Source organism: Rousettus aegyptiacus, unplaced genomic scaffold (genome assembly GCF_014176215.1).
Source record: "Rousettus aegyptiacus isolate mRouAeg1 unplaced genomic scaffold, mRouAeg1.p scaffold_m13_p_14, whole genome shotgun sequence".
Lineage (NCBI taxonomy): Eukaryota > Metazoa > Chordata > Mammalia > Chiroptera > Pteropodidae > Rousettus > Rousettus aegyptiacus.
Genome location: NW_023416289.1, coordinates 48,712,148 through 48,732,248, shown reverse-complemented (window position 1 = coordinate 48,732,248; position 20,101 = coordinate 48,712,148). Strand labels below are relative to the sequence as shown.

Here is a 20,101-nt window from a genome sequence, read left to right as displayed (position 1 = left end):
ACCTCCCACTGTTGGGGCGGGGCCCGGGCCCGGGGGCGGGGCCGGGGCGCACGGCGGGCACCGCCCCCCGCTGCGGCGCGGCGCGGCGCGGCGCGGCGGGGCTCCACCAGGGGACTCCCGGCCGCTGGCAGAGCGTGAGGGCGGGAGGGGGACCGGTTTTGCTCGCCTAGGCTTTGAGTCCTTGGACACAGACAGGAGACTTCAGATGATTTAAAGGACTTACTGTGCCCAGAGACTGTAACAAAGGCCGGGATCTTTTCTAGGCCTTTTAGGCAAATGTAATCGCCAAGTGCCTTTTAGCGGTCCAGCGCACTTGTGTTATTTCCAACTCCAGGACAGCCAATTCTACAGGCGTATCTCCATCTCACAGATGAGGTCACTGAGGCTGCAGTGGTGCAGCAACTTGCCCGGGGGCCCACAGCTGGGAAGCGGCAGAACCCACCTGGACCCAGGCACTGGTCAGCCCCTACCATACCCGACTGAAGAGGACCCCGAGACTTTGTGCTTTAAAACAGGTAGTTTGTTGCCTTCACTGGTTAGGAGGCTCCACCTCTAGTTTCTGAATTTACTAGGTCTCGGGTGGCCAAGAATGTGGGCATCTACAAGCTCACAGGTGATGTGGATGCTGCTACCTCTGCCCACTCTGAGAATCATGGAGAACCTCGAGTCTCAGAGGCCAGCTACCCATCCCTCATTTATATAGAACATGTGGTACGGGGCCTCAGCAGTGGGAAAGAAGTCAGGATATGTGACCAGAAATTAAGAGAATGTGGAATTTTAGAGCAGAAACAGGCTTTCGTAAGACTGTCCCCATCTGTACTTCCCCTTTCTCCCATATTAGAGTTGGAGAAGCCTTTCCAAACCACACAATCGCTTTCACAAAAGCTCTCCCTCTTCCCATCTTAGATTCTACATGCTCATGAATAGGCCAATGTCCAGATGTTGCACGGCACGTTCCTTCACAACTGCTCATCTCTGTTCACTTGCATTCCAGCTGCTCCAAGTAGAGAAGCCAGAGTGTCTCCAGAGGATGTTTTCGTCCCGGAGTCCCCTCCTCCCATAGGTGATAAATAGAAGAACTCACCTGACTAGAAAACTCCCGTAACACATCCTTTCTGATGGCTACTGCCAGTGTCCTGAACGAGGCCCTCTCTCACAAACTAGTACAACGTTGCTGTGAGGAAGGTCAAAAGGTACAGTTCTCACACTACAGCTTAGAAGCCCTGGGCTTAGGCAGAGTGACTTGCCTAGTCCCGCCCAGCTAGGAAGTGGCAAAGCAAGGCTCAGCCTCATTCTCCGATCTCAAATCACTTGCCTCCACGCTCCCAGATGTTGGATGTGGGCCCTGAGGACAGTGTGTGTGTTCGTTTGCAGGGAGGGTGGACGGAGGGGTTGCACAGAAGCGTTGATTCCCTGCACTGCGCCCATTTACTGAATATGGTTATTCCATGAACGCCTCTTAAATCTTTTGATTTGGTGTCATTATCCCATTCACAGATGAAGAAATAATCTCAGAAAAGGTGACTCGTGCAAGGTTACGCAGCTGGTAATGAGTGGATTTAGATCTGGGACCTGTGAAGGGCAGGGGGATATGTAGCTACTGCTTCTACAGGCATTGAGAACATAGCACAACAAAAATTCTGCCCTCCTGGAATTTACCCCTGGGGGAGGAGACAAACAGGAAATCAACAAGTGAAATATGCATGGTATAACAGGAGGTGAGATAAGTGCTACAGAAAAATAAAGCAGGGAAGGAGGATAGACCTTAGGGAGGAGGGGTTGACATTTAAAATGGAGTAGTCAAGACAGTAGCCTTCAGGAAAATGAAAATCGAAACTGAAAGGAGACACCACTTCACCCCCTCTATGATGGCCGTAATAAAAAAGGCAGTTAATAACAAGTGCCTTGCATGTAGGATGCGCGCAGCCACGGTCCATTCTAAACGGTGCGTCAATGAATGGAGGAGGAGCCGGGGCAGTCCGCGGGGGAGATCCGAACAGGCAGCTTCCGGGTCGTGGCTGAGTACGTCACCGCAAGACGAGCCCGGCGATTGGCCAGCGGAGGCGGAGCGTGTCCCAGGGGGCGGGCTCTGGGGCGGGGCTTCTTGGGGGCGTGGCCCGGCGCGGGCTGCGCGGCTGCGCACTCTGGCAGTGCTGTCGCCGCGGTGAGAGGGACGCGATGGCGGGACCCGCGTGGATGTCCAAGGTGAGCGCAGGGCGGACGGGCGGCGATCGCGTGGATCAGGCGGGCCCAACGGGGAGGCGGCCTTGTGGCCTGTGGGCAGCGCGAGCCCCAACGGCCGCGTCCGAGGGGAATGGCGTCAAGGTCGAGGGGGGCGCGGCACTGCTCCCAGAGGCACCCCAGGCCGAAGCCCAGGCCCCGCGCCGAGCCGGACGGTCTGAGGCCGGGCTTGCGCCGTTCCGACGGCTGGGACTCCCCGCGTCCGCTCGCGGACCGCCGGCTCGGGGTGGACGGGGTCCCGTGGCGGACCTGAGGCCGCTTCCTGCCAGGACCCGCACCCCAACTCCCCGGGCTGCCCTTGCGGTTGTGTCCCCGCCAAAGGACACGGGCGCTCTACACCGCAAGTTGACCCCTGAACCCCCGGAGGGGGAGGCCAGCAGCTCCTGCACCTCCTTGGTGAGAATCTGCCATCTGGAGAGCAGCTGCTTCTGACGGCCGCGATGCCGGGGCTGGAGAGGGCTCAGACCATCTCTGAGGCTCCGTGGTTCCTGGGTGGCGCGCACCGCTTGAGAGGGCATTCTCAAGGTCACACAGGAAGTTGGTGTCAGAACTGGAGAGGAAACCAGGAGGTCTGGGTGTTCCCAGTTCTTAGTCCCATTCTGCCTGCTCTGGGCCAAGATCACAGCACAAATTGTAGGTGCAGGGAAAAACAGGCCCTCATGCCTCCTGTTGCTGGTGAAGAACCTCGCCTAGAAATCTACCATCAACAATTTAATTGTTCCGTGGCATTTGATACTCTATTTCTCCTTCGTTTTGTGTTTAAAATGAGGTCCCCATACACTGTTATTTAGTGATAAAGCTCTACTCTGGAACGTAGGTGTCTCCGGTTTAAATCCTGGAGTGCTACTGACTGGCTCTGTGACCCTGAGCAATTTACTTAACATCTCTGAACCCTAATATGCCCATCTATAAAGCGTCTATACTTGCTTCACAGAGTTGTCTGATGATTAAATATGAAAGCACCTAGCACCTGCAGAAGCTTTTTTAGTTATTGACACATTTATCCTGCAGTCACCAAACAGATAGTGGTTCTTGGGCATCAGTAGCTATGTAACTTCCATGTCATTGTCTAAACTGAAGCCAGTCCCTTAACCACTGAGTTTACACTTAACACCTAATCTGTGACAGGTACACGAAGTCTTCTGAACAAGGGACTGAAGCAGCACATTTGATAATCAACATGCTAGTCAATTTGTTTTGCCTTTATTGTGGCCTACAAGAAAAAAAAATCACATGGATATTGAGAAAGTGTTGGGTTGTGGATTCAGAGGACAAGGTTCTCCTCTGACACAGACTCCCTATGTGACCTTTGACAGTCATTTGACCTCTGTGCCTCAGAAACAAGTCATCTGAGGAAAATCCAATGTCCGAGCTAAAAAAGTATAGTTTCATTTTACCTTCGACATCTTTGACAGCTATTATTCATGAAATCAACTTTAAAAGTGTATTGTACTTAAGTTCTACAAGCAAAAGTAAACTGAGTATTTAGGTTTTCAAATCTGAGGTAGCTTGCCACATTGAGCTAATAGATGAGAAAATATTCCTAGGAAGTTCCTGAGTATCTCTGCAAACTTGCAGCATTAGCAGCCGTCAGAAGTGGCTTTGCCTCTGCCTCTTGCATGTGGTTTAATTCTGTGCATGGCATTTCTCTGTTGATATTAATATAGGTCTCTCGGCTGCTAGGGGCGTTCCACAACCCAAAACAGGTGACCAGAGGTTTTGCTGGTGGTGTGAGTATAATTACGTTTTTTATTTTTTCCTTTTAGAAGTTTCTCAAGAAAGATGCTCTAACACATTTATTATATAGCCCTTGATCTCCATTTATTTAAAATTAGAGAAAATTGGCCATACTTATGCTATATATTAATATTATCGGCTAACATGTATGAATCTATTAGGTCACATTTAAAAGAATTATATTACAACTGGCTATGTAAGCCTGTCACTTTAATATCTTGTTAAGGAGCCTTGTTAAAAATAGATAGAAATTTCCCTTGAGCCTGTGCCTTTTTTTCACAGCCTCATTTTGGTAAGACAGTTTTCTTCAAACCCACTACAAGTTGAGAAAAATTGTTGAGAAGCTTCAAAACCTGCTTTGCATTTTTATTTTGTGAGCTTCCCTAAAAACAGTAGATTGGTCGCCAATTCGAAATGCCTCAGAGTCCGTGCGGCCCGTAGGCTTGTGCTCTCCCTGCGCAGTCTTAGAGACTGTCTGGTTAGTGGAGCCTCTATTTCTCATTGAATCTGCTGCTTTTAGAATTCCTGCCATTAGAGTTCTGTGCTTTGAAAGCTGATGACCACATTTTTAGAGCATTCTAAGACTGTGGGTCAGTGATTTCCTACGCGGTTTTATTTTACCCCTTCCTACAGAACCTGATTTGTGTTTCATAATTCTTATACTCCCATATGACATCTTACTCCATGAGGGATTTGTAAGACCATAATATTTTTTTTCCAGTCACGTTCTGTACTGTGGAATAAAGTAGATTTTTCTGGTGGCCTGATGACATTTATTGAGACTAGTGAGGAGAATAAGAAGCCAGAAGGTTCTGGGCTCTGCTCATAACAAAGATGCAGAATACAGCTGCACTACAGGCTCAAGGACAGTGAAGCGTTTTAAACACATTCTAAAAGCTAATGAGATCATCATGGAGCTCTGCTATTATTTAATTTTTAGGCTATCCATTAAAAAATTGTTTTAGCCTGGTGGGAAGGTAGTTATATTTGAAAGAAATAAAAGGAAAAACTAATTTTTAAAAAGATTTCTTCAATGTACAGGAAAATTCAGAAATCATTAGTCTATCTGCTCAGGTAATATGACTGGAAGGCAAGACCAGGGAAACAAATCAGTGATTTAAGGAAGCGTAGTGCAGGCAGCTGGAAGAGACCATCATCTGGACCAAACCTCCAGGCTGGGGTTGTCCTCAAATTGTGATGTATCATTTCCATATGGAGAGAGAGTGTCTGAATATCACCTTAAGTCATTTGACTCCTCTCATTATTCCTCTTTACACATTTTTTTTTTCTGTATTTGAAACGCTGGCTTCATTTTGTTTGAAGCTTTTGAAATAAATAACTGATGTTACATTATAAATACACTGTCACTCTAAGTGTAACTCAGACTTTGTAGGTTTGATCACGTGCTGTTCTTACTGGTTACATGTAAACTTTGCTGAGCTAATTTCAGTTACATGTATCATTAAGGAGACAGTTTTATAGAGGAACTCAGAAAGATGGAGACCCTCTCTTGATGGTGATGTCCCATCTTCTCTGAGTGCCAAAATGGGAAGTGTTTCGTGGGGTACGAAACTTACTATGGAGAGGAAAGCACACACCTTTGTGACGAGCCCCCTAAATGTCAGCGAGAGGACACTGTCAAGATTTTTGCTTCCTTTAGTTTTATAGACATGAATTAATGGGACCCTTTGGAGCTTTTCTGAAAAAAAAAAATATCAATTGGGAAGTCCATTTAGTAGTTTAGTTTTGTTTTATCTAAAGAGTATCACCTGAGTTCTTTTTACTACCTGAACTCAGGTGAAGAGCAGCATCATGGAATATCTTGATTCCCACCTCCACTCTGATGAGCCCTCGGGAGGTCGATCTGTTTTCTTAATGGCATTTGGGTCTTCCTGAGATCCCCCATAGACTGGATTTCCTTGTCAATAATACTCTTTTTTAAGCTTTCAAAAATCAATGCTTACTGTCTTCTTTGATGATTTCTTATGTTCAGGTTCAGACAGTCACTTTAATTCCAGGAGATGGCATTGGCCCAGAAATTTCAGCTGCAGTTATGAAGATTTTTGATGCTGCCAAAGTAAGTGGGCTTGACACACACCTTCAGTGATAACTCATAGGGATGTTTTCTCACCCATTGGAGTCTGTGAACTCTTAGGGTGAACTGTGCACGTTTGCATGGGGTCGGAAAGACCTGTGCTTAATCCTCACAATTTCGAACAGTGGTATTCCCTGCTGTCAACTGTCGATAGTGTCAGCCACCTTATTGCCGTCAGTCTCGAGGACAGCAGTGCCACAGCATTCGTGCATCTCTGAGCCCTGCCTAGGTTTGAGGCCTCCCAAACCTGCTAAGTCACCTCTCTACCTCTTTCTGCCTTCTGCCGAAGAGGAGCACACAACTGACGTTTCAAAACACTGTATAGGCGATTTTGAAAGATTTTTTTTTTTAAGTTTCTGACGTGGTATTGTCAAGTGTGCGGTATTATTATTCCAACAGCCTAGCCTTCAATGCATGTAGACGTTTTTAAATCCTCTTGACTTGGGAATTTCGGAGACTTAGACTTTGTTTGATCTGATGCTTTATTATTGCTATTTACAGCTGCTAGGTGATATAACGTGTAAGATTAAATTGAATTGTTATGACACTGACAGTTATAGGTCGAAGAACAAAATTTATTTACCTAAACTATACATAGATTGTTTTTCCTACATGAGTTTCTTATGAAAGCTCCTGCAGAAGAAATGACAGAATCTGGTCGCTCCCTGAGCTGTGAGCACCCTGAGGACGAGGACCACGTCAACCTGCCCTCTTCCTAGTCCACGCTCAGCATGCTGGCTGCCACGTGGGTGGACAGAAAGGACAACCCTGTGTTTTATACCTTAAAAGTGGCCTTCGTAACTCACATTCTATACAACTCACCCTTTTAAAACGTACAACTCAATAGTTTTTGCATATTCACGGAGTTGTGTAGCTGTCACCACAGTCTAATTTTAGAGCGTTTTCATCACCCATAAGAAACCTCATACTCATCGGCAGTCGCTCCCTGTTCCCCCTGTGGCTTTCACCCCACCCCATACCAACCCCAGGCACCCACCAACCTGCTCTCTGCCCCATGGGTCTGCCTGCTCTGGGCATTCCACATGAACAATCTCAATGCGTGGTCCTTTGTGGCTGGCTCCTTTTGCCAAGTGTGACGCCTTCATCCGTGGGTCGCTCTATGGAAGGTTTCTGGGAGCCCTGTTTCCCCTCCCGATGGTGCTCTAATTATAGCCTTGTTAAGAGCCGTGATAAAAGGAGTGGGCAGGTGGAAGCTAGGAGTCTGAGCACACAGGGGCTGGGCACGCTAGACGACGACACCTGCTGGGCGTCAGTCATGTTCAGGCTTTACAGCTCACTGTGCTCTGGTGTGGCATCTAGGCGCCCATCCAGTGGGAGGAGCGGAATGTCACCGCCATCCAAGGGCCCGGAGGGAAGTGGATGATCCCTACGGAGGCCAAGGAGTCCATGGACAAGAACAAGATGGGCCTCAAAGGTACTCAAAGTGGCCGTGACGGCACCGCGGGTCTCTACCACCAGTGCTAGACTTTGGAAAGTTATGCATTTAAGCTAAATGAGGCCAGCCTTTTATAGAGCAGCTTACCCATAGTGAGATGCTTTGTTTTTCGTGTGGGGACATTTTTCCCCAGTAAAAACATGAAGTATTATTGGCCAATGTCAAATGAAAGTCCATAGCTACCTTTATCTAGATTTATCTTTTGCATAATTTTTACATTTTATTTGAATCAGTACATACTTAATGTCATGGTTCAGAATAGTGGCGTGTGACAGGTTTAGATTCAGCATGGCTCCAAACCCAGATGGGCCAGCTTGGGTCTTCCTCGCCCCCTGCTGGCCAGCGGCCAGCCATGATGGGCTTGTTCACCGTGGGGAGAGTGTCAGACTCAGCAACAGCACCCGTCTGTCCTTTCAGGTGACTCCTGCCCTGAGGTGCAGGTGTCCCTGGATCGTGAAGCACGTGCATTAGGTCACACCACCACCTCATGCCCAGGGAAAGGGCCCTGGCACAGCTCTGATGGAGAAGTGAGAGAGGAGAATTTTCTAGGCAACACCGTGCGCTCGTGTCTATGGGAGAGGGGCCTCCTGCCACCTGTGTGCTCTGCTTTATTACAGGCCCTTTAAAGACCCCAATAGCGGCTGGTCACCCATCCATGAATTTGTTGCTGCGTAAAACTTTCGACCTCTATGCAAATGTCCGGCCGTGTGTCTCAATCGAAGGCTATAAGACCCCTTACCACGATGTGGATATTGTCACCATCCGAGAGAATACAGAAGGGGAGTACAGTGGGATCGAGCACGTGGTATGTGCGTTCGGATCTCCTTCGTCCTTGGTCGGGCTGCTTCCTGTGCACTGGGCAGGTGTTTGGGTTCCCAACTGGGCGTCTGTCCTGGTCCCGGGTCTCTGTCCAGCAGCGCTCACGGGATGCGGGAGGAATGGGGCCCGGGCCTGGGGACACGCCCTGCGCTTGCATGGGAAAGCTGCTCCACAGGTGCGCTCCAGCGTGCGGTTCAGTCTTCCTCGTCTGGGTGGCGGGCGTCTGACTCCTGCTGCATAGGGCTGGGCCCACAGGAGCCCCGCTGACACTTGCACATGCTGCGGGGGCGCGCCGCTAGCGACCCTGTCCGGTGCCCACCATGGGTGCGGTCTTTGCAGCGGGCGGGACCACCTGTCTTCTAGATCGTGGACGGCGTTGTGCAGAGCATCAAGCTCATCACCGAGGAGGCGAGCAGGCGCATCGCCGAGTTCGCCTTTGAGTACGCCCGGAACAACCACCGGAGCAACGTCACCGCCGTGCACAAAGCCAACATCATGTGAGTCCCTGCGGGGTGAATGCAGGGCTTCCCCTCTGCGCTCTGGCCTGTTCCCCGATTCCCCGTGTCTCTGAAAAACACCTTCAGCCAGTCAGAGGTCGCTGTTTCTGTTGTCGCAATATCCCGCTTACCGGGCCTTGCTGCTCTGAGGGGAGCAAGTCGGGGTTCTGGTCCTGGGAGGCAGGAGGGGCCCAGAAGGTCGGAGAAGGGAGCTGTGGGCCACGGAGCCCCCGACCGGCCGGGCAGCCTTCCGAGCGGAATGGTGGGTGTGCTGGGGCGCAGAGCAGTCGGTGCAGGGCGCTGGCACGTGGGGACCTGAGCAGTTTACCACTTCGTGGCCAGTCTGCTCGAGGCCATCCCTGAATGTCTAAAGCAATAGCTTTCCTCGCCTAGGAAAAGTGCTGGATGGTAAAGTAGGAAAACCACTCACGTAACAGAGTGAGGTAGCCTTTTAAAGCGACTTCACCATTTTCTTACTAACAGGTTATTTGGTAATTATTGCTGGATAACATCGCTGCCTAAAAAAACAATTTTGCTCTAATTGAAATCAGATACTCTGGCTTCTAGAACCAAAATTTCTTGAATTTACTTTTCTAATGCTTTTCTTTCTGCAAGTTTTTGCTTCCAACCATTTTTTAATTTTTTTAATTAAATACAGGCGGATGTCAGATGGGCTTTTTCTGCAAAAATGCAGGGAAGTTGCAGAAAACTGTAAAGATATTAAATTTAATGAGATGTACCTGGACACAGTGTGCTTGAATGTAAGTGTTGCCCCCGCTTGCCTGCTCCTTTCCGGGCCGCAGGCTGCATGCGTGCGCCTCTGACTCCTGGACACACAGATGCGTTTCTTGTAGATGGTCCAAGATCCGTCCCAGTTTGACGTGCTCGTTATGCCGAACTTGTATGGCGACATCCTGAGGTGAGTCTGGCTGCACCATTTATCCTGTAATTTATAAATGTCTGAAAAAAATTGTAGTTTAAAAATCTCCATCCAATATTATAAAATAGCATGTGCTGTAAGATGTGAGTTCTGACAGTTGAGGTGGCTGCAGTAATCACCTGCTGGGTGGGTTATTTCCTCATTTTTGTGCCCTGTTGGCTCCGGGCTACTGATCCTTGGTCGTTAGTTCCTTCAGATTTTTCAGATGTTTTACTGGTTGGTTGGGTGATTGAGTTCCTCCTATAGCTAGGAAGGTGAGTGGTCATTTTTTACAAATTTTTTGGCAACTTTTGACATCATTTCAGACTAACAGAAAAGTTGCAAGAGCGGTACAGAGAATTCCTGTGTGCTCAGCATCCACATTCCCCAAATGTAACATTTTTCCACATTCACTGTTTTAGTCCCTCTCTCTGTTTTTCTACACACACACACACACACACACACACACACACACACACACACACACACGACACTGGCCACATGGTGATTTTCCGAGTTCGCTGTTTCTTCTGCATTCGTTAGTTGGCATTCTGTAAGGACAAGCATTTTCTTGTCTCGTATGTATGTATCTGTTGTTTGTTTGTGCCCTTTGGGACTCATGGTTTCCCTTTGATGCAGTGGTTATGTCTGTCGCTATCACTCACATGATGCTCCGGTTACCCCCACGCAGATGGAGGGCGTCCCTGTGAGCCGTCATCAGCTTTCTGGCACAGTCCAATGCTCCAGGCTCATCCTGTATCTTCCAGTGTCTCCAAGGAGCAGTGGTTCCTTTTTCTGGACGATGGTGTTTAACAGCTAAAGTCTGCGTGCTGGGTGACATGTTGTTTTTCAACCCAACACCCTGACGTGCTTTCTGTCCCCAGTGACCTGTGTGCGGGACTGATTGGAGGTCTCGGCGTGACACCAAGCGGCAACATTGGTGCCAACGGGGTCGCGATCTTCGAGTCGGTGAGGTCCCTGCTGACACTCGAAGCAGAATTTAAGTCAGGGCGGCCTGAGGATGGGGGGCTATTGGGGGGGCAGGGTGCATAACTGGGTTAGAGCTCTTGCGACTTTGCAGCTGTCAAAAGGAAATAATGCCTCCTTGTTCAGGTTTTTTACACCAGTTTGCTTTATTTGTGGTCCCCCTTATTTATTTTGTATCCTTATTATTTATCCTTTCTCAATTAAAATATTTTATCAGAAGTTGACCAAAAGTTGGTCAGTCCATAGTTTGGCAGTTTTTAGAAATTCCTTCCGCCATTTCTCCGCGGCTTTCTCTCTGCATGGGGGTGCGGCGAGTCCTCCACAGCGGTGAGGGCGGCGGCTGTGAGTGGCTCACTCCATGCTGATGGCTGTGCTTTCCCGAGGCAGGTTCACGGCACAGCCCCAGACATCGCTGGCACGGACATGGCCAACCCCACGGCGCTGCTGCTCAGCGCGGTGATGATGCTGCGCCACATGGGCCTGGCCAGCCACGCCGCGAAGATCGAGGCGGCCTGCTTTGCCACCATCAAGGACGGGAAGGTACCGCGCCTCACAGGCTTGCCCCTAACCTGTGGGAAAACAGGCATGATGTAAAGTGCACCTTTTTGATCCTTTTGACGTGTTCCGGTCAGTGCTGTTAAGCACCGTCACACTGTTGTGTGACCGTCCCCGCCACTCATCTCCAGCCCTTTTTTCATTTTCCTAAACGGAAACTATCTTCACTAAGCACTGACTCCCCATCTCCTTCCTGCCTTCTGTCCCCCCGACACTGGCACACACCCTTTGCTTTGTCTATGCCTTCGACTCCTCTAGAGACCTCGTGTAAGTGGGGTAATGGATTTGTCATCTTGTGACTGGATTTCACATAGCGTAGTGGTTTCAAGGTTGGCTCCTTTTTAGAAAATTCTGTAATTTGAAATTATTTCTTACAGCCAAAACAAAAAATCCGAGCTCGTTTTTGATAGCCTGGTAGCCACACTGAAGGGCAAGTGATCATGTTAGTTCTTTATTCCGACACTGTTTGTGAAGTCACAGAACCTGTGTCACGCGTCACGGGCAGCCCCCTCATAGTTGTGCGGCACACGGGGTGTGGGAGAGCAGGGGGAAGTGTGGCTGTCTGGGATCCAGGAGGGGGAGCTGCCGGAAATGGGGGTCTGCGGAGAGCCTCTCATCTGAAGAGGACGTTTCACAGCCGGTGACTTAAACATCGCCCAACATTTAAAGTACAGCAAAACGTCATAAGCTTTTAAACTTGAGGGACCCTGGGGGTTTATGAAACCTCCAGTCTGGTCTGCTCTCATTGTCCTCACCGCAGACATTCTCTTTGGGTCTATTGTGGGGACAAAGGCCTTTACCAGGCTTCCTGGGGCAGGCGGGCGGCTGTGGGGAGGGTGCACCCCTTCAAAAGAGGGGCTAATGCAAGACAGCAGCCCAGTAACTGCCTAGCAGCCTTCTCACCAGGGGTTTTAAGTTTTACTGTTGCTTGTTCCTTTCCTCAGAGCTTAACAAAAGATTTGGGAGGCAGTGCGAAATGCTCCGACTTCACAGAAGAAATCTGTCGCCGAGTGAAAGACTTAGATTAAGGCTTCTGCAGGAGCTGTCCACACTAGTCACTCTGAACAGACCCACGTGGCTATGTTAGGACACACACCCCGTTCTGCGTGCGCTTGGCTTGCTTGTTTCCTGCTTGAGTACACCCTAGATCTGGCCTTTCCGTAAAAATCTGTGCAAAGGATGCAGGCGACGTCCCTTGGCCTCCTTTCAAAGGACTTTTTCCAAATGCTCGTTTTATTTGTTAAATGTCTATTTGGTTATTTGGTATACATTTTTTGTAAACTCTAAGCAGATTGTATCATTTGGCATTGTGAACCATTTTACACTTTAGTTAAAAGTTTTTCCTTCTGTAAATATGATACAGAATTAATAAGAGAAAACATCTAACTTTTTAAAGAGTTTTCCTTGGTTTATGAAAAATATAATAGAAATAGAGCAGCATCGATATAATAGCACAGATGACATTCTTATCAACGGACGGGCACGAGAGACGTTTCCTAGGAAAAGGCTCACATCCAAAACTGAGTACAGCCTATTTCTTAGTGACATGGAAAATTAAGACAAATTTGTCCTTTATATGAATTACTGAATATGAATAAAGACTCTAGATCAAAGAAATTTGTAATGAGATGTAATTTTTATTACTAAGATCCAGGTAACCTATTGGCCACAAAGACACAAATGCATTTTTTGACTGTTACCTTGAGATTTGCTGTTCCCTTGAGGGGGTGCTTCCTTGTCAGCCGATGCTTTTCAAGTACCGTGCATGACACAGCCGGTGAGTCCCGGGACTGGCCGAGTCGACGTGGGAACTGACCATCACGTATGGTGATGCTCCTGCAGCATGTGTATCACACTCCAGCTGAGCCTGGTAACAGGCCTGACCCCAGGGCTGTTGATTTTGTCCCTTGGCACCAGGCCCAGCAGACTCTGCCCTGGGGAGGCTTGGCTCAGCATTGACCTTCAGGTACCCTGCCCCACCCCCGCCCATAGCATGATTTTTCTAAATCTTCAGACAGACCCTGAGTTTATTATATCGAACACTTACCCTTTGGCCCCAAACCAAAGGCAACTCATGACCTCCCTTGCCCCTTGTGTAATGTCACAAACCCGTGGCTTTGCATCACGTGCCCAGGTCACAAGGATTTGTTAAGGACAAGCACCCTGTCTGGGTGCTGCTCCAGGCTCATAACCAGACTTACAACCTTACGTGTATTGTGCTCTGTTTAAGCTGCTGCCTCCTCTGTTTTACGGAATTGTGCTAATTATTTTGGGGCTCGCTAATAAAGAATTCCAAAACTGACCGAGACATACGCTTTCTCTGCCTACTTCCGTCAGATGCCTCAGGTCAGTGTGGCTCGGCTTGTATTATGAATGGCAGCGCCAGGTGTCAGGGCAGGGGTGGCAAGGTGGTGACACCTGCAGAGCTGGCCGCTTGCCTGGAATGCTTTGCTTGTCCCTCTGGCGCCTTCGCTTATGCCAGGCGCCAGTGGTCACCCACACAGCCCTGTGGACTGGTTCCACCTGCTTGACAAAAAAAAATCAGGTCCTTGCCGACAGTTCTGTTAAGAAGTTTAATATCCAGATGATACATGAAATGTAATGCGTCAGCTGGCGTGTGTGTGGAGGAGAGCCCAGAAAAGGTATAACAGGTCAGCAGATTCCAACGAGGTCCCAGAATGGGCAAGTGAGTTACAACCGCTGGCACACAGGGTCATACAAGCTGACTCCCCCTCCCCCACATGGCCTGCCCGGTAAGCTAGCAGCCGTGAAATCTACCTGGAACCAAGACCAAAATCTGTCAGCTGTTTAAGTCTGGAAGAAGAACTGGTATTCTGTCACCTGAATAAAAAGCAACACTTAAAACTAGGCACACGTGTAGCTTTTCAGAATTGTTGGCTATTGGCACGAGACCTAACAAGTGCAGATGCCGGTGCCATAACTGACCAGAGGCGTAGCAGACCCACTGGGAGTCTGCACGCCCAGACGAAAGGGGATGCGGGCTCAGGAACACGCCCCCGCCACCTGCCACCTTCATGATACGCCGGGGGACCTGGTCATTTGCTCTGCTCTTGATAGAAAGAGTCGATGATGGCTTTGTACTTCTCCAGGACCACGCCTCGTTTCAGTTTCATCGTGGGACCTAAAGGAGAGATTAGAAGAAATGAGTGAGGCCTGGGCTCCGAGACCCCTGAGAAGGTGCGAGGTAAAGACCTCGCCACTGGCATTAGGCAGCCGGCCTGTGATGGCCCTCAGCCACCCGTGCTCCTGCTGGTCACCCCTCCCATGGCACAGCGGCCTTGGTCTGAGTGGCTAGCGAAACACAGAGCAAGTGACAGTTTTTCACTTCTGAGAACAGTCACGAGAGGCTGCAGTTCCCCTCACGTATGCAGCAGAGTGTGAGCTGCGTCCACCTCACCCTCGACTCATGCCTGCCTCTGATCCTCAGCACATCTGTCGATCTGTCCTTTAAAGGAACAGAGGATTTGAGCCACCCAGACAATGGAAGACAAGTGGGTCTGGGCTGGCTCTCAGACCACCCTCCCCGGGGCTGCAGCTGCTGCGTTGTGGGACATGGAGTGGCCTGTGCAGGGGTCCACTGGTTTGGCCAACAGCTCCAGTTGACATCTGCTGTGACCACAGGCAAGGCCCTGCAGGCCACCCAGTGAAGCGGCCGGTTTCTGGCCCACAGAAACCAACACAGAGTGGTTGGTGTCGGGTCACCTGCTACAGTAACGGATACGCAAACCCGTCTGCATTTCCGTTGAGTTCATACGATGCTGAGCAGCCCGCTTTGACCATCTGAGGATGCGGGTGCCCTGATGGGGATCAGCTCTGCCACAGTGAGAGGGCACCCCCAAACTACCTTTCTTGGCCTTGGTCCCCCCTCAAAAGCAACGGTGAAAGGGCTCTGATTCGAAGTTGTGGGCGGCTGAAAGCCCATTTCGTGTGAGCTGACTCTTCGCCGTGGAACTGGGGACCTCGGCGTCATTTCTGTGAATGGCTTAGTGAGGACATGACCATCTGGCTACCCGGCACTCCACATCACAGCAACGGCCAAACTCACTTGGCACTCTGGGTACCGGGTCAGCATGCAGCCTCGATGGGCCCAAGGGAACCTTGTGAGGACGCCATCTCTGCACTCCACCCACCCCCCAGCTGTGGACAGCCCGGGCACTCCATCCACCTGGCTGACGCCGCACAGAGGTCTTGGCTGATTCTGCGGACCACAGACCACTGCCCAGAGTGGGCTTCGCCCCCTTACCTGTCACAGGAGCTGACTTTACAGAACATGGTAGTCTCACCTCCTAGAGCCAGGTGACTCCAGCCCAAACACTAACGTGACTTTGGTGCCTGCCTGGTGGTCCCACGGTGATTTCGGGGGGCAGTGGTCACAGTCAAAGCCAAGTCAAATGTTGTATGTTCAAATTAACGAGTTCCAGCACATGTCCCATAATGTGGCCCTCACACCCAAGCCCATACACTAAGCAGTGAGTGTCCCCCATGGGGGGGGACATGGGTGTTCATCACCCCAAGTACCCTCTGGGACCTTCCTGCAGGCACCTCGCAAGCTCTGCCATGGCCTCCGCCCTCCCCAGGCAGCATTGGAGCTAAAGCCCACCTACCCAGCTCTCCACCCGAGATGGAGAAGTCTCTCTCGAGAACAGCCCACTTCTGGATATGGTGGGCCCGGGCCACTGCCTTCCTGTTGACCCTCTGGATGCCCTCTTCGATGGCTCGGTACACGGCCTCATCCCTCGTCCCCACGATCTTGGAGATGGTGGTGGCCGTGCTGCCCACCTGCTGGCAGAACTCCACGGCCTGCTCGGTCAGGTGGTCAGTTGGCTCAAACGTGTCTGGGTCCAGAATGCACTGAAAAGCAGACTGGGTCAGGGCTGAGCTGGTCACGCTGCTGGTGTCGGGGTGGGACGTCACCATGAGCTCCAGATCTAGGGGAACGAGGCTGTGGCCCCACTGTGCTGAGCCCAGGGTGCTGGACAGGGCAGTGGTCCGAGATGGAAGACCTCAGACAATGAGATCACAGCTGGGACAGAGACTGTGCCCCAGCTGCATCCACGCCGGAGGCCAGCACCCGCTGAGCTGAGAGGGCAGCAGCACTTTGTGAGTCGGCTGTGCCAGGACCCATGCTGCCAACCCGCATGCCGGTGGCACCTTGACCGTGCCAGACATGTCCTGGCTGGGTGTGACTTCCACTTGGGCCAGGCCCCAGACACACCTTCAGGGTGAGAAGCATGGACAGGAACTTCCTCTGGTCCCCAATCAGCATGGCGCAGTTGATGATGGGCAGCTCCTTCCTCACGGCATCCTCGATGGGCACCGGGGACACATTCTCCCCGCCGGCTGTGATGATGAGTTCTGGGAGGCAAGGCCAGGCCCTGCTGAGCCTGGAGCAGGCCTCGGCCGGCGCCTCCTAGCAGGAGCTGCGGCAGCACTGTGGGACACTCAGGGAGGCCCAGAGGAGCAGCACGCCCAGAGCCCCTCACTCCTGCTAGGGTGTGATGCTCCCAGAGGACAAACACTCACCCAAGGCTCCCCGCCCCCTACCCTGCTCATCCCCCAAGACTCAGCCTGCTCACACATCTCAGCCAGCAGGCCTCAGCCGGCCTACCTCACCCCTCCGGTCCCTATGTCACCCCTCCCAGCCTCTGCTGAGTGACCGTCACCTGTCACCTACAGAGCACTGACCATGTGTGGGCACCATGCCTAGTGCTGTGCTCACAGTCAGTCATTCAGCCCTCAGCACAGGCCTGCGACGTGGCATTCTTCTTGTTTTACAGATAAGGGACCCAAGGCACAGAGAGGTCAACGGGCTTGTCCGGGGCCATGGGGCAGAGCTAAGTGTAGTGCAGTCCCACAGTCTGTGCTCCTCCCCACCCTGCTAGAGGCCTGTCACCTTGCTCACATCTTCCTACTGGGACGCTCTCCCCTTCGCCCTCTGTCAACAGATGGCCTATTCTTCAGGACCAGCTCAGTCACTTCCTTCACGAAGTGTGTCCCACTCTGCCTGGCCACACCCACTCAGCCTCCTCTGAGCCATGCCCATGACCCCAGGTCCACTCTTCCAATCACATTTGCACTGGGTGTGTCTGGACCCTTGACGCTGTTTGGATGATGGCTTATGGCCAGGCCAGGTGGTGACACGCGGCCATCTCATACACACACTGTGAGTGATTTCAGCTGCATTGCGCCCCTGTCCCCAGTTCTACCTAACTCAACAGAGGTGAGTGGGTCCCATTCCGTGCACAGATCCTGTGTTGACATGAGGCACAGAACAGGACAAGACAGTCCATGGCTGCGAGGAGCCCACATTGTAGGGGGCAGTGTGACAGGGAGGCACCTGGCCAGTGGCCATCACGTCCACTTCCCACGGGCAAGCCCCCAACTTCTTTCTCTGGGAAAGCCAAATTCTTCAGGAGGAATTTCTCTGAGGCCTCATGTTTTATTTTGAATCTCGTGTCCAATTTGTGTTCTACTCTACATCATATCTGAGTTTGCATATAAAAACGAAATATTTGTGCCTCGAATATTTTGGGGAGATGGCCTCGTGTCTCCAGGGAGTCAGAATCTCAGCTCCTCCTTTTACCGCTGGGTGGCTCTGGACAAGTTGCTTAACCTCTCTGGGCATCGTCTTCGTAAGTCGGGGTGATGGCAGTATCTACCCCACATGAGAGGAGACCAAAGCGACGTCTCTCGAGGTGGCGGCACCCAGGGGCCCATGAGTCCACTGCTCGTGGCGCATGTGAGCGGCAGCGGCAGTGTCGCGTGCCCCTGCTGCAACCCCGCACCTGTCGCGTGCCCCCGCTGCAGCCCCACACCTTTGATACGCCCGGTGATGTAGAGAAAGCCGTCGGCATCCAGGCGGCCGATATCACCTGTGTGCAGCCAGCCGTCGGCATCAATGCACTCGCACGTCTTGTCCTCCTTGTTCAGGTAGCCCATGAAGATGCTACGGCCCCACAGGCAGATCTCGCCGGCGCCGTCTGCGTCCTGGTTCACCAGCTTCACCTGGCAGCCAGGCACTAACTTGCCGGAGCTGGGGGGGGGGGCGGCCAGAGGGACAGTGGGAGGGAGCTGGTTCCTCCAAGCCCCGGAGCAGCGCCCACCAGGAGACCTGGGCTCTCTAACCTCTCTGTCTTCACCAATGGGCAGAAGGTGTCCCCCTCCTAGGAATTTTGTATTTTAACAGGGATCTAGTGCTCAATTCAGGGCCTGTGAAAGGTTCTAGGGTGAATGAACAAACGAATGAATGAAATCCTAATGAATGAAAACTCGAAGTGCTGGGATAGGTGGGCAGAGAGGGGAGGTACTGAAGCACAACACTATTCTTCGACTCACCCCCTATACTGACTGGCCTCCCTGCCCAATGCAGGGCTGGCTCTGTCCCCCAACTCCCATCCCAAGTGGAGTCTGGGCCATCGGCAATGCCGGGACACCCTCTGACACACCTCCAACCTGGATGGGGACAAAGGGAGGCTCTCCAATAGAACTCTGTCCAGGGGTCCCGGGGCCCTTATGCTGCTTTCAACCACAGACTCGTGTGACACTGGCAGAGACCGCCTCCATGAGATTGAGGCCTGGCCGGGGAGGCAGGCCCAAGACAGAACTGCTTGCATCTGGGGACCCCGTGGTTCAGTGGCCCAGGCTCTGGGACCCATTCAGCAGGTGGGCACCAAGGGGCACGAACAAGGGCGTGAAAGCATGCAGGTGCCACACTGGGGCCATACCTGCGCAGCCGGTAGTTGCTGGTGCCGGATAAGAATTGGATGCCCGAGCTCTCGCTGAGGCCGTAGGCTGAGTACAAGCGGAGGTTGAGGCCGAGGAAGAAGAGCTCCACCTCCGCGGCTATGGGGGCAGCTCCGTAGAAGCTCATCTGGCACCTGGCAAAGCCCAGTGCCTGGCGGACCTTGGCCAGCACCAGGTAATCCACCAGTCTGGCTTTGATGGGCTTCGGGGAGCTGGCAGGAGAGGAGGAATGGGTTACAGAAAGAAAAGGACGCATGCGCGTGCCACACTCACACAAAAGGGTGGGCGCACACTGGCCTGGCCACTTCTCTGTTCTGACTGGTTGGTGCCTATGCTGGACCCATTGCTAAAGCTTTTAGAAATTGGCACTGGCTATGAACATGCATGTGCACACGGTGTGTGTGCATGTAGTTGTGTGCAAATATGTCCCGAGCCAGGAAGTGAGACCAACAGATTCAGCTATATACAGACACACAGGCGACAACACAAATGTACACAAGTTTGCACACACACGTGCAGAAACTTGAAACACATATGCATGTGCACACATGGACACACATGAGCCCATGTGAACCCCGTGACTGGGTCGGCCATACACGTTCACTTTTCAGGTCTGGGCTAGAGAGGTGTGGGTGCAGACACATGTACGCGTCTCAGGAGGCATAATGTGGTTTCACAGACATAAGTTGTGGAAAACACTTCCAAATCGAACAGGCCAGATTTATGTCACTCCCATGGCACTGTGTGGGAGTTTGAAAAGCAGCCCGGGCCACCAGAGATGCAAGTGGCCACTCGGGAAAGGCTGGGGATGTCCCGTCTCCGGGCCCCTTCTCAGCCACCCAGCACTGAGGTCAGGGGCCACTACATGATGATGAATGCCCCTTGGAGGGAGTCAGTTCTCAGGCACAGCCCAAGGACGGTGACTCCTGTGGGGGCTGGGAAGAGGACCGGGTGTCAAGCCCCGCCATCACTGGGGCCTCTGCACAGGGTCCTCATAGCTGACAGGCCAGTCGGCCTGGGACGAGCTGGCC

At 51.7% G+C, this 20,101-nt stretch overlaps 2 protein-coding genes across 3 annotated transcripts in view; one reads left to right on the top strand and one right to left on the bottom strand.

Annotated features, from left to right (window-relative positions):
- Positions 1-2,111: 2,111 nt before the first annotated feature.
- IDH3A (isocitrate dehydrogenase (NAD(+)) 3 catalytic subunit alpha) lies at positions 2,112-13,612 on the top strand. The gene is made up of 11 exons (XM_016125830.2): positions 2,112-2,205; positions 3,909-3,971; positions 5,972-6,055; positions 7,394-7,508; positions 8,147-8,334; positions 8,712-8,845; positions 9,504-9,606; positions 9,700-9,764; positions 10,649-10,733; positions 11,139-11,291; positions 12,251-13,612. The coding sequence occupies exons 1-11, from the start codon at positions 2,179-2,181 to the stop codon at positions 12,332-12,334; spliced, it is 1,101 nt and encodes a 366-aa protein (XP_015981316.1). The 5' UTR covers positions 2,112-2,178; the 3' UTR covers positions 12,335-13,612.
- A 256-nt stretch (positions 13,613-13,868) lies between these two features.
- ACSBG1 (acyl-CoA synthetase bubblegum family member 1) overlaps positions 13,869-20,101 on the bottom strand; it is a 29,332-nt gene continuing 23,099 nt past the window's right edge. Inside the window, exons 12-16 of one of the 2 annotated variants that reach the window (XM_036231835.1) lie at positions 19,052-19,282; positions 18,143-18,360; positions 16,543-16,682; positions 15,932-16,178; positions 13,869-14,448 (exon numbers count right to left, since the gene is read on the bottom strand). In XM_036231835.1, the coding sequence (XP_036087728.1) occupies positions 14,363-14,448; positions 15,932-16,178; positions 16,543-16,682; positions 18,143-18,360; positions 19,052-19,282 (922 nt within the window). In that variant the 3' untranslated portion in view covers positions 13,869-14,362. The remainder of the gene's footprint in view (positions 14,449-15,931; positions 16,179-16,542; positions 16,683-18,142; positions 18,361-19,051; positions 19,283-20,101) is intronic. The other variant, XM_036231836.1, reaches the window with a different exon arrangement.